The sequence below is a fragment of the Salvia miltiorrhiza genome, chromosome 3 (genome assembly GCF_028751815.1).
Source record: "Salvia miltiorrhiza cultivar Shanhuang (shh) chromosome 3, IMPLAD_Smil_shh, whole genome shotgun sequence".
NCBI lineage: Eukaryota > Viridiplantae > Streptophyta > Magnoliopsida > Lamiales > Lamiaceae > Salvia > Salvia miltiorrhiza.
In genome coordinates this window covers 37117503-37131202 of record NC_080389.1, presented here as the reverse complement: position 1 = coordinate 37131202, position 13700 = coordinate 37117503, and the positions used below count along the sequence as shown (strand labels likewise).

At 41.0% G+C, this 13700-nt stretch overlaps 1 protein-coding gene across 2 annotated transcripts; it reads right to left on the bottom strand.

Moving 5' to 3' along the window:
- Positions 1-315: 315 nt before the first annotated feature.
- Positions 316-6096, bottom strand: LOC131016541 (LIMR family protein At5g01460-like). Of its 2 annotated transcripts, XM_057945256.1 has the most exons (14): positions 5414-6096; positions 5230-5315; positions 4325-4440; positions 4125-4235; positions 3437-3535; positions 3191-3313; positions 2882-2944; positions 2647-2711; positions 2016-2125; positions 1822-1936; positions 1615-1680; positions 1000-1110; positions 854-920; positions 316-774 (listed from the first exon to the last, which is right to left on the bottom strand). In XM_057945256.1, exons 1-14 carry the CDS (start codon positions 5761-5763, stop codon positions 727-729), a joined length of 1530 nt encoding a protein of 509 aa, XP_057801239.1. In that variant the 5' UTR covers positions 5764-6096; the 3' UTR covers positions 316-726. The 2 variants fall into 2 exon arrangements, with proteins under 2 accessions (XP_057801239.1, XP_057801237.1); XM_057945254.1 differs by having other exon boundaries at positions 316-920; positions 5414-6089.
- Positions 6097-13700: the final 7604 nt, after the last annotated feature.

Here is a 13700-nt window from a genome sequence, read left to right as displayed (position 1 = left end):
TTTACTAGAGTTATTTCTCTTTTAAAGAAGTGAAGAATAAATCATATTTTCATTTTTATGTAATTTATGAATTTGATAATCCTAATCATAAATTCTGATGCACAAGAGAGTAAACAAAATAAAAGAGAAAAAGACAACGCTAACACGAAAGTGTTGCTCAAGATAAAGACACACTAATTATATGTCGTACATCAATCACCTCTCTATATATGTAAATAAAATCATGCCCTTTCAATCACAACTACATGGGTGGTCTATAATTTGACATCAAATTGTAAAGAAGCGAACAAAAGTAGAGGAAATTTAATAAACAAATAGCGATGAAAACAAGGGATGACATTACAAGGGAAACAAAGTGCTACAACAGCCGTTTCTTGTGCTCATCAAGACTATGAATTACAACGCGGGTATTTCTCAGAGCCTTAATCCTTTTCTCTCAAATAGTTAATAAATATAAGCAACGCCAGTGGCTAGCAAAAAAATAAAAAATAAAACATGTACAACAGTGGGCAGAAAACAAGACAAAGCAGCAACCAGCAGCAGCAGAGCGTTACAAACACGACGATGATGAAAAGTTATACTGTCTCGAAGAAATTGGCAGTGATGTTGCACTTCTCCTCCATAAGACAATGCAAACATAACCACATGCATCAAGCACTGACATCACTTTGTACATGAACCACGAAACTGAGCAGATTCAGTTCAGCTGAAGTCGAAGCAGCATGCTTATGAGGAGAGTTGGAGCCGACCGGTAGTCTTTTTTCTTCTCCATCCCTGAAAAAACATAACGTTGTAGCAGATTTGAGTTCATACATATTTTAAAATGAGTAAATGGATAAGGTGGGGAACGTACGAATGCTGCATAATATACAAATGTGAGCCCTGCTAAGACAATGAAAGCGATTTGAAACACGTTGTACCTGTAACAGCAAAAATAGTTTTAGTACCTCTACTATTCATTCCCAAAGGATTTTAAAACAAGAGTAAAACGCAACTCACTTGTACAAGTATTTGATTCCACGAAGTGATTGCAAGGTGTGACCAAATATTTCTTGAGCTGCAGTAGCTTGGGCATAATACCCAAAAGCAGTAGCACAGAACTGAATCACACTGCACAATATCAACAAAAAAAATCAGTTCAAAAGTTCACCAGGAGCAGAAATAATCGCTGGGCGAGAATCTTATATCGGAGATCCACTTATAGAAATGAGTCGCATAGAAAAACTTCTCACAATCCAGCAACCATTCCCACTAAACTTGATACTCATACTACCACCGTCCACCAAGGGTGTAGCACTTTTGGTGGACACGGGTTTTAAGAAAATAGCCGATAGACGTGTATAAAGTAGAAATGAGTGGTTAAGAGGTTGAATTGAGATAGTGAGGTCTCATCCTAAAAAGGAAAGTGCTACACTCTTCGTGCACGCCCAATCGAGCAATTGTGCTACACTCTTGGTGGACATAGGTAAAGCAAACTAAGAAAATAGTGTATGCAAGAATTCCGTTTACATTTATACATCATTAAGATGCCACTATTAAAAAGGAAAGATTATAATTCAACAATGTGTTTTTCAAGGTTAACATATAAAATAGGAGCACCAACACAGTGATTACCTGATTGAGGAAAGAAGAATGAGGGCCACATTAAAAAGGAATGAGTTCATAAGAGTAGCTCCCCATCTGCAAAGAAATTCCAAGTGTCAGGCAATATTATGAAATGCCATGACAAACAAAAATAAGGAAAATAAAATAAAGGGAATCAAAGGCAAATCTTGAATAGAGGGGAAGGAGAAAAGAAAGGAAACAAATAGAAAAGCTTACTTCATTGGGTGGATTGTAATAAAAACCAATTTCAGACCAAGCATCATTGCTCCAGCAATCACAGCAAGCAGAAGGTAGAAGCAGAAAAATGCAAATGCAACAGTGCCAAGAAGTCCTTTAAGTAGATGACAACCATATCAAATACACGCCTTATCTGAACAAGGTCGAAACCGATTCACAAATATAAAACTTACCCCAAACATCATCCAGCTTAATGAATATCTCATTAAGAAATGCTGAAACTGGAGGGTCAATCAGCAAGTATATCACAATATGAACAATCCAAGCCACTGAAACAATCAACCTGTTCAAAACAGTGAACCTTGTTTAATAGTCAAACAGCAAAGAAAAAGCACTTATGTGGAGAGAAGGCATCCCCACATTGAGCTTGTTTAATATAGCATGCAGAAACAGGAGATGAAACACGAACAGCAGATATATAGAAACTGTCTCATTAACATGTTTATTTCTCATAGAAATACCACTATGTTGTTGCTAGCAAATACCACTATTTTTTGTTTTGGATCTTCCAATTCATTACCACAGTAGATCTGGACCCTTTTTTTCTGATCCTTCGAGAAAAAGATTCGTTCTCTTCATAAAAAACAGGAGGTAGAACCAATAAGATTTCCTTTTTGATTCATCACTGGCCTCATTCATGAATTGATTTTGATCCAATCCGTAGGAATCAATAGAAAAGGCATTAATCCATTGTGATACACCAGATCCAGCTCAGTTATTGATAGTGAATTCTGAGACTACCGATAGTCCAAAAAATTGTAACAGGAATTCCAAGCGTGCACTTGTGATTGAAGCATAACATACCCTAGAACTCCAAGCACCAATTTGGCAAGGTAGCCGAGAACAGTCATAGCCCACATTGCTTCAGCCTGCATAAATTTGGCAACAGCATAGTCAGTGTATTTCTTATGGACACCTTTCTCATTTCCACAATTTTCTTCTTAAGCCTAGGCTTGGAAAAAGGAGAATGAATTAGAAGGTAGCGCTAGCATATCATACATGAACTTGTAATAAATAGTAAATTTTCATCATACATCACCTTTTCGCCTTGAGGATACATCTCTTCCAAAGCCTTCACGTCTTCTTCCAAAAGAAGTAGCTCCTGAAAATAAGATATAAAAAAACACTTGCATGGATGATTCTTGATGGCAAACAGGCCCACCAAATGGTGCACTAATGAGAATTCCTAAAAAGAATCAATAGGCATTATAGGAGAAGGAGAAGAGAAAGAAAACAAGATGACAAGGCCAAGCAAAATATCAATAAACCAATTATTCTTGATGGCCAAAATATAAAAACTAAAAAACTGCAGATTTACCATGTAAAAGGGCAACATATGAAGATATACCTTTTCAACAGCTTTCACATTTTTGCGCCACTTTCTTCCCTTGCCTCCACTCCTTTCTTCCTGGTGAAGTGCATCAGCTGTTTTTTTAAGTTCTCTCGCTTTTTTTGCCAGCTCAGTTGCTTCCTATAAAAGGTCAAATCAAGCTCCTGTAAACCGTACTTAATGGACTCCAATTATCTGAGACCTAAATATCATCCCATAACATCGAAAGGGGAGAGAATTGATGATACAAGGAAAAAGGGAAACCTTGATATACTGTGAGCGCGTGATAACAGCCTTTGGTCGCCTGACAAATGAAAATATGAGCCCCAGTGGCAGGCAAGCAATGCCAACACCTCCAAAAATCTGGAGATAGTAGCATGAAACAAATCTTGAGTACAAAGCATTGAAATAAAATATCATCATCCACGTTACCCAGTTCAACTCAATCACAATAGCTACTCAAACAAGACTACAGGAGCTCTTGATACTATAATACTCCCTCCGCCCCTTAAAAGTGTGCATCACTTTTGGTGGCATGAGATTTAATAAATATTAGGTGAATGTACTATGAGTGGAGAAAGGGACCCACTTTTACTGTAGTGTTATGATAGTGAGAAAAAAATAAGGGATTTGTGGTGGGCCATGTATGGTAAAGTTGTGAATAAGTTGAGAAATTGGAGGTCAAAAACAAGGGGTTTTTGTGGTGGGGTAGTGTCCAAAAATGGAAAATGCATACTTTTGTGGGATGTACCAAAATGGCAAACAATGCACTTCTAAGGGATGGATGGAGTATAAAACAAGGGAACCTCTTTGTATTTTCTGATACAAATGCGCAAGATATTAAAGCATCAGTTACGAGTAATAATATCTCGTTTTACATATCAAAAGAAGATAGGTAATGTGAACATAATAGGAAATAATGAAATATTCATTTTCTCATAGAGGCACATACGGTGAAGAGCACTGATCCAACAATTGTAGTAAGTGCAACTACATATTCAGGAAACGTAGTCCGCATGGTCCAAGTTGACTCAGATGAAGCACTGGCAGAATACGCAGAGCACTGAAAATGAAAAAAACAAAATAAGTGGATTTAATATGACTCAAGAAGAGAAATCAACAAGACATTTAAATAAATAATTGCTTCTTGACCTGTCTTGCTCCAGTCCCAACACATTGTTGACTGTTGGAGAAATCCCATGTCGATGGGAAGGACATTGTAGTTGAAGAGAGGTGTCTAACAGTGAAGTCCACCTTACCCACAAGCCCTAGAGCAGAGATACAAAAATAATGTAAAAGTGGGTTTATGAGTTTCCCCTAGTTAAAAAGGAGAAAGAAAGAAGCTTGTATGGTCTAAATGGTGATTGAGTTTGAATCCCTGATCCCATAAATTTATTAACAGTACACTCGATCCTGAAACTTAAGTCCATGCCCCCAGGAAGATTGATATGATATTTATTTATGGAGTCGATTCCTCCCATAACCACATGAATATGCAGGAGGTATAAAGAAGATAAAAAAGGAATGAACTTATGAAGCATAAGACGAGTAACATGATCAGGTTCTTGACTTCTTGTGTTGCAAAACTCTGCAATTCTTAGATACTTCATTATATGCAATTTGGAGTCAGCAGAAATCTCCTCAAACAAAGGAGCATATGTTGCAATTTGTTGAAGAAACTAGTGCAACTTAGGATAAATATGTGTATGCCCATATTTATTTTTCTTAGATATGTTATTTTGTTGAATTTTAAGCTAATTTTATGAAAAAGGATATCATTTGCATACAACAATTTTTTGTTGTACATAGATTCATATACTTTTAAAGTAACAGAGGGAAACTACTATCAATATCCAGTGTCGCATAAGATGATTGCCATGAAACCATAACTAGTAAATAAGCTAGGCTTCCCATCTAGGGGTAAGTGAGTTAAGCAATTCAAACGACCACCTTTCACATTACACAACACAGTTTAGCAAATTCAACACAGCATCAAACCCAGATAATCATGTCATATCAATAGAAAACAAGCAAAAAGAGTTGAAAGGAGCACTTACCATACATAATTGCAAGAACCAGCCCACAAACAATAGCTGTCACAACGACCCATATCAGTGCACTTCTCATTCTCTTCCACACACTCCTGGAAAAAAGTAAACAACCAACACTTAAGTACCATTCAAAAATATCAAAATCAAACTAAAAACAAAATTAAAAATGGAATGCAATAAAAATCCTCACTTGTCCTGGTCGCCCTCGTAGTAAAACATGGCGAACGGGATAACAAAGAAGACCAGAAACGCATCCACGATGTAGATAGCGAGCCACAAATCCTTCATCGGCAGAGTCAGGTTACAAGCCCCATTGTAAATCGCGTGGCGGCAGGCCTGCCGGTTAGCGACGTCGGCCGGAAGCATGAGAATCGAGATAGCGGCGATCGTAAGGCCGAAGACGACGACGAATTTGGGGAAGTAGGCCTGGTTCTTATCATCAGGATGCTGGTAGTTGACGAGAAGGTAGACGTTAACTAGGAAAACGATCACGCAGACGACTATCGCCACGATCACTAGGGCTAAATTAAAATCCCCCATAGTTTTCCGGCGGGGCAGGAGATAGCGGCGCCGGTAGCGATTCCTGACAATGCGGAGGGCGGTGTAGGCTTGGGTAATTTAGAATTGTAGGGTTTGTAGATCTGGTAGAGAGAGAAGGTGAGTTCCGGTGACGGTTTCGACGAGAGAGAGAGAGAGAGTGGGTGAAAGTGAAACAAGGCTCACGCGTTGGAACTAAGTTTCCCATATTGACCCTGCTCAAGTTTTTAAATTCCCCAGCATAGCGCTGGAAATCGGCGGTTTCTTCTTTTCTTTAATTTCTTTTTTTCATCTGTAAATATTTTGAATAAAGCCAGCAAAATTCCAGCCTCACTCGACCCACCTGCAACTAAGATTCAACTAAGAAAATAGAGGTTCGGAAAAACTGGCCCACATAGCCCACCGGACCGATTGGGCTTCGACCAAAGAGCAGGGAGTTTTCGTGCTACATAAATTTGATAAATTTTTTAGGATTAATTGCCGCTAAATCCATGAGAAATTCCCGAATTCTGGAACATCCCGTGACTTTTAAAATTGAAACGTAAATTCATCATCGGTGAAATTGATTTGATTTCTCCCACCGCGAGCTATTTCGGCCAACTTAAAGCTGAGTTGGCAACCGTGAGTCCAGCGTGGCTTAAATGTCCGGCAAAATGAAACCAAGTCGTTTTATTTTAAACTAAACGACTTCGTTTCAACATTAAAAAAATGTAAATTAAATTGAAATCAAATTAAATTGAATCTAAATAGGCCACATAAAAATCATCTCCTCAACACCCACAAATTCAATGCACCGAAAGAGACGAAGTGAAGCGGAGGAAGCGAGGTTCTGGAGGAACCGCATTTAGACAGAAATCGTCGACTCCGCCGCCAGGGTGGACTGATGGCAAAGGCGTGAACGGCTGCTGCTGAGCGCCGCTGTTTTGGGGGCCAATCTGAGGGGGACGATTGACGATTTGGGGGAGAGGGGGGAAGGAATCCTCTGTAGGCACAAGTTGGGAGGGCTGGTCTGGGGCGTCGGTGGCCCCAGCACTAAGAACAACGTCGCATAAGTCGTTTTGGTTGATGTGTAGACCGGCGCGGCGGCTGCAATTGGGGTTGCGCCTGGTTCAAATTAGGGTTGAGAATTGAAAAATCGGTAACGGAAGACGACAAAGACATTGTTGCCGCGGGAGCAACGGCCGGAGGTAGAGGGAGAGACTTCTGAATCGGCTTAGAAATTTTGTACGAATTATTGGTTACATGTTTGAGATACACAACTCTACTGTTGCTTGAGCTTCTTCACTATTATTGTAAGCTGCAAAAGAAGTTGAATAATCACCATCGCCACCAACAAATCTTTTATCCATATCTTCACAAAATAAACACTCAATTCGAAACTCTCTAGAATTAGCCTGCAATTGCGAAAAAACAACATGTCCAAATTCTCGTTCTTCCTCGTGTGATTTCGAAGTACAATTTTCCAATGAGGAGCTGGAGTAATCTGAACGCCAAAAGGAAGAGAAACCGATCGGAGAGATTGGCATCTTCGTGGGGGTATTGATAGATCCGGAATAGGTTGAGAATCAATAGGGTTTTTTGGTAGATTTGTTTGGTGTTGATGTCGAGTTCTTCAAGGAGCGGCGACTCGTCATTCAAGGTGTCGCCGACGCCATGGATCGTGTTGGGAACCTTGTGGAATATCCTAACCCTTGTTTTGATGATACCAAAATTCATAGGACTTATATGTAATAGACTAGAATCGTTTTGAACTCAAGTGTTAGAGTTCGTTTCTAGTTTAGTTGCGGTGTCGAAGACTGAAGACTGAAGACTGAAGAACAAAGACTGAAGACTGAAGACTGCAGTTACCAACTGAAGTATCAGTTGAAGAATCAGTTGAATACTGATTATTTAATGCGCGCAAAGGACTGATACTAAAGTCAAGTATCAGTTGAACATTCCTCCTAGGACCGATCTTCCAACGTTCAGAGGAAGCCACGTACGCACAAGTACAGCCGCATTAAATGCAGATATCTCAGAATATCTTATCTCTGCAGAGGTCATTCCTATCTGGTGGTTACTTTTCAGAGATGTCACATCTCCTGTCCATCAAGAGAGCCGTTTCCACACAGACAAGGAACCTCGAAGATTGAAGCCTCAGCCCAAATTCGAATTGCTCTCCAACGGAAGAAATCTTGAGGACGATTTACGCCAACAGATCTATTCAAGAGTTCTCCTACAAATAGCGCTCGAGGATCACTTCAACCTTCACCGATTCAACGACATAAGCTGAAGCTCTGCCGAAATAGCTACTCAGCCTAAAGCTTAACCGTCCCCAAAGCTTGAATCGAAGAAGAGAATTCCAAAGCCAAAATCAGTCACTGCTGATTACATACATTCTCTTAGACCCTAGGCATATATCTGTTTACCCAGAAGCCAAAGGTCAAACTTGCTTCAAAGAACTTGTTCTTTGTAAGTATAGTTGACACTCGTTCAAACCTCCCCCCCATAAGAGTGTTTGAGTGGTTCGGAGTTCAGGAAGGTACTCTGAACTCTGAGTGAAAAGTCTGAGCACGAGGTGTGCTTAGCAGGGAAATCCTACGCGAGGTGTGTGGGTGCTGAAGAAGGGTTTTCTTCAGTTTACGGTTGTGTGCACCAGACAAGCACATGGGTACGGTTTGCAGTGCACCAGTGAAGCACTTGCGGAGTGGATTGTTGGTCTGATCAACCTGCCGTGGATGTAGAAAAGGGTTTTTCCGAACTACGTAAAAGTCTCTGTGTTATTTACAGCTTTCAGTTTTACATTCTTACTTGTGCTATTTCTATTGATAAAACTGAACACTGATTAATTGCAAAGAGAAACCTTAATCCAACTATCTGCTCCACCGAGGCTATTACAAAACGAAGTTTAATTTCCGCTGCGTATGATATCTATCTGACTGAACTATCCTCTGATAGTAAGGAAGAGTGATATCATCTCTATCTTAGCAAACACGACTGAAGCCCTTACTTGGATCAGTATAAGTTCCAGCAACTTAACTGATAACTCATTGCTGAAGAGCTTTCAGTATCAGTCGTCAACCCTGTTGGTCAAAACTGATTTCAGTGAAACAGGAGTCCTTGTTAGCGTGTAAAGTTTCGTTTTGATCTCTGACTGAAATCCCTCTGATTGAGGTCAGTAGATTGTTGCAAAAATAGCCTATAGGTGTATTCCCCCCCCCATACACCTATTCGAGACCCCCCGGACCTAACAATTGGTATCAGAGCAGGTTGTTCGCAAAAACTATCTGCATCTGACTAGGTTCTATTTGAACTAGATCCTTTTTCTTAAAGGTCTCGAAAAAGTTTTACTCTTTCTTTTTGTGCTTGTTATTTGCTCTATCTGCTGTTATCTGTTCTCTCTTTTTTGATGGAGACTAACCACAGCAGATTATCTTCTCTACCTATGTTTAGTATTGAAAAAAATGACATATGGAAGTTTCGGCTTGAAAGCTTCCTCACCGCCCAACATTGCCGAATGTGGGAAGTCATCACCAGCGGACCAATCATCATCACCGAAACTGTCAAAAGGATTCCTAATGATCTCCATCAGGATCCTTACGATGAGGTCCAGCCCAAGTCAAAGGCAGACTTCACCACAGAAGAAATGAAGCAAGATGAGTTAGACAACCTCGCCAAAAGCATCATCTCCAGCACTGTTCCCGACAAGCATGTCATGAAGATCATCAAGTGCGGAACTGCAAAGGAGATGTGGGACATTCTGGAAAGAATGTGCGTAGGTTCTGAGGAAATCAAGGAGAATAAGCTATCAATAGCTTGCCAGAAGTTCGACTCCTTCCTCATGCTCAAGAATGAATCTGTCGAGGAAATGGAACAAAGATTCAATCTCATCTTGAATGAAGTTCAATCCATTTCCAAAGACAAATACACTCAACGAGAAATCAACCTGAAGATTCTTCGAGCACTGCTACGTGGAGAATGGCATATCTACTCAGTCGCTCATCAACATAAGCCAGGACTCAGTCAACTCCAGACAAACAAGCTTTTCTCCGATCTCATGGCAAATGAGTTCGACCTTCTGAGAAATCTTGGTAACAAGAAGGCTGGAGGATCAGACGAAGATGGTCCATCAACCTCAAGAGGAGTTGCAATGAAGGCCTCAACCAGAGAAGGCAAGAAGCAGGTCAAGGAACCAACGAAACTCAACCCAGAGGACTTCTTCAGTCAATATGCCTTGTTGACTGAAAGATTCAACAAGATGGAGTCCAAGTTCCGGAAGTACAGAAGGTTCCACAAGTAGCACTACAAAGGAAAAGAAAGAGAAGGCAACTCCAGACATTCCACAGATCGAAGCGGAGAAAGGAAGTCAGCCGCTTACGACATCAAAGATATGGAATGCTTTGGATGTAGAAAGAAAGGGCACTTTCGACATGAATGCCCTGATTTGACTCCAGCTGAGCGCAGATAACTGAAAGCTAAGAAAGATCGTAGCTTTTCGAAGAAGAAAGCGATGGTTGCTGACGATGCTGACTCTTCCAAAGACACATAAGAATCATCCGACTTCGACAGTTCCAGCTCAGATGATGAGAGCCGAGCCCTGATGGCCAATGAATCAGAAAGCGTGGCTGACAACAGCTACGACAATGGAATGAATGGCTCAGAGGTAAACTCTCACTCAAAAACTCCATTTACTGATAACTTCCTGATGCTTTCAGGAGACCACTCAGAATCTGGAGATAGCTCATCCGATGAAACTGACGAGTTTGATCAGCTCATGACTGATCACTGTCAGCTGAGGAAAATATTCGAAGATCTCCTCAAGCAGAATCAGAAAATGGACAAGGAGATCAATGATGAACGAGTTAAGAATCAGACAATCATCTACTTTCCGGATGAAACTTGTCTTGAACAGCTAATCATGGAGAACAGCCGACTGGAAGAAGAGCTCAGAATCTCCAACTCAGAATGTGAAAGAGCATCTCATGAAATCAAGAGGCTCAATCACAAGCTGGAAGAAACAGTCAAGAACTGCATGATGCAGTCTCCCATGATGAGCAACTTTCCATCGAAAGGACTGGTCAACAGCATCGGAGGAAAGGTTGCAGCTGTCAAAGGAAATGATATCATGATCATCTCAAAGGACGATCCTTCTGAAATCACAACCTCAGAAGAATCAAGAGATCATGATATGGATGAAGTTCGCAAGCGCAGACTAAGGAGGCCCCCAATCAGATCATTCTATTGAAAAGGCTGGAAAGCAGATTTCAGTCAAAGATCCGGGAAGGAACATCAGGAGTCAAGAAGAATCTTCCTCACCCATCCAGGGGGAAGAAAAGCCACATCAGTCAGAAACTGACATCCACAGTTCAGTTTCAGAAGGATCAACATCCATGGAGACCAAGCAATGCTGAGTCCAGACGAGCCAAGAGTCATCCACGACAACAAGCTACTGGACATCAGCCAAGTCTCCAAAAGTCTGCAAAGACTCGAGTATCTCAGGGAAGATACTTTGCCGAGCAAAGAAGACCTCAACCACTCATCAGACAGATCTGCTACAAGAGTGAGGCCTTCAAAAGGATTTCTCAACAGAAGAATGCTCATGTGCCACCTGAAGCGCCAACAACGTCAATCAGTCATTCAACCAAGCGCAAGAGATCAGCCAGACCAACTCTGAAGCAGATATGGGTTCCAAAGGGAACTCGAGCTAACATCGAAGGACCCAAAGCTTGATTGGGTGCCTGAAGCAACTCTTCCTTGCAGGTCAATGTCAGGAAACACAAAAAGAAGGAAGAGGCCAAAGCTTCAATCAGAACGTGGTATCTGGATAGTGGCTGTTCGAAGCACATGACGGGCTACAAAGAATATCTATCTCAGTATGTTGAGAAAACTGGATCCAAAGTTACATTCGGAGACAACTCAATCGGAGAAACAAAAGGCTACGGTGTGCTCAACATGGGTAACGCCAGTATCAGTAATGTTAGCTTTGTTTCTGGTCTTAAACATAATCTGTTGTCTGTGAGTCAATTTTGTGACAGTGGTTTCACAGTGAAGATCAAGAAGGATGAATCCACTGTTAGAAACAATCAAAAGAAGGTGGTTCTGAAAGGATTCAGACAAGGGAGTCTCTACGTCGTTTCTTGGGAAGACAGCCCACCAGAAATGTGCCTCATCAGCAAGAGCAGCTCGGAGCTCAATTGGCTATGGCACAAGAGACTCAACCATCTCAACTTCAAGACGATCAACAAACTTGCTAAACATCAACTGGTAGAAGGTCTTCCTTCTATTGTGTTCCAGAAGAAGCAAGAATGTGAAGCATGCCTCAGAGGAAAGCAGACGCGGACGTCATTCAAGTCAAAAACAGGACACTCCTCTGGAAGGATTCTGCATCTACTTCACATGGATCTGTTTGGCCCGATCACTCCAAGAAGCTACAACGGTAGGAAGTACACCTTAGTAGTTGTGGATGATTATTCACGATATACTTGGGTTATCTTTCTCTTCAAGAAGAAAGAGACACTGGAGGAACTGCCAAAGCTGCTGAGGAGATTGAGCGTTGAAAATGAAGTCAACATCATCAGCATCAGATCAGATCGTGGGACTGAGTTCCTCAATACTGTCATTCGTAAGTATTGTGATGAACAAGGAATCAGTCATCAAACTTCTGCAGCAAGAACTCCACAGCAGAAAGGAATCAGTCATCAAACTTTCTCTAACGATGCTATACATACTTTCCTTTCCTTCACACTGCTTCTCATCATTCCTCTGTCTCCCCGCCTTCTCCGTTCTTTTTTTTTTCATTCTTCTCCACCCACTCCTGACGTCCTTCCCCTTCTGCATTTTCGGGACTCCTCCCCTTCTCAAGTCGTCACCACTACTTGAGAATTGGAGTTGAAGTCTCATTTGATTTCAGCTTCCATGGTCATCTCTCTCTTTTTGATGTTGCCAAAAAGGGGAAAAGTTGGGAAAGTCAGAGTCAGTGAGCAACCTTTGAGAAGGTTACTTCTGTCCCTATTTCTTGACTGTAGATGGGATAGCTAAGGATCACCAGAAGGATGACGTTTCAGGAAAAGACCTCAATTCAACGGAAAACAAGTGAGAGTGGAACAAGCTTAGGAACATGAAGACACGAAGACAGAAGATGAAGATCAAGAAGTTCAAGGCGCAGCCAAGCAGACTGCTGGAGTCCATGGGTTTCCCATGATGTTTTGTTTTTCTTTTTACTCTAATGTAAGTCTTGCTCTGTACCTCGACTGATGGCTTATCAGTCTTCTTTAATGAAATGAACGTCTTATTGATCTCAACCTGAAGGCAATGACTCTTTGTCCAGGCTCTGATTATGGTTTTTCTGTCTTCTTTTAGTTCTGTTTTTAGAACTGTTTTCGTTCTTGCTCTAAGTACAAGTTTTTAGGTTCTATTGTTAAGGGGGAACTGTTTTCACCCCTTGTTTAGAACTTGTACTGTGAGTTCAGTCTTTTTGCTGTCTAGAACTGCTGTGTGGTTTTGGCATCATCAAAAAGGGGGAAATTGTTGGGAACCTTGTGGAATTCCTAACCCTTGTTTTGATGATACCAAAATTCATAGGACTTATATGTAGTAGACTAGAATCGTTTTGAACTCAAGTGTTAGAGTTCGTTTCTAGTTTAGTTGCGGTGTCGAAGACTGAAGACTGAAGAACAAAGACTGAAGACTGAAGACTGCAGTTACCAAATAAAGTATCAGTTTGAAGACTGATTATTTAATGCGCGCAAATGACTGATACTAAAGTCAAGTATCAATTGAACATTCCTCCTAGGACTGATCTTCCAACGTTCAGAGGAAGCCACGTACGCACAAGTACAGCCGCATTAAATGCAGAGATCTCAGAATATCTTATCTCTGCAGAGGTCATTCCTATCTGGTGGTTACTTTTCAGAGATGTCACATCTCCTGTCCATCAAAGAGAGCCGTTTCCACACAGACAA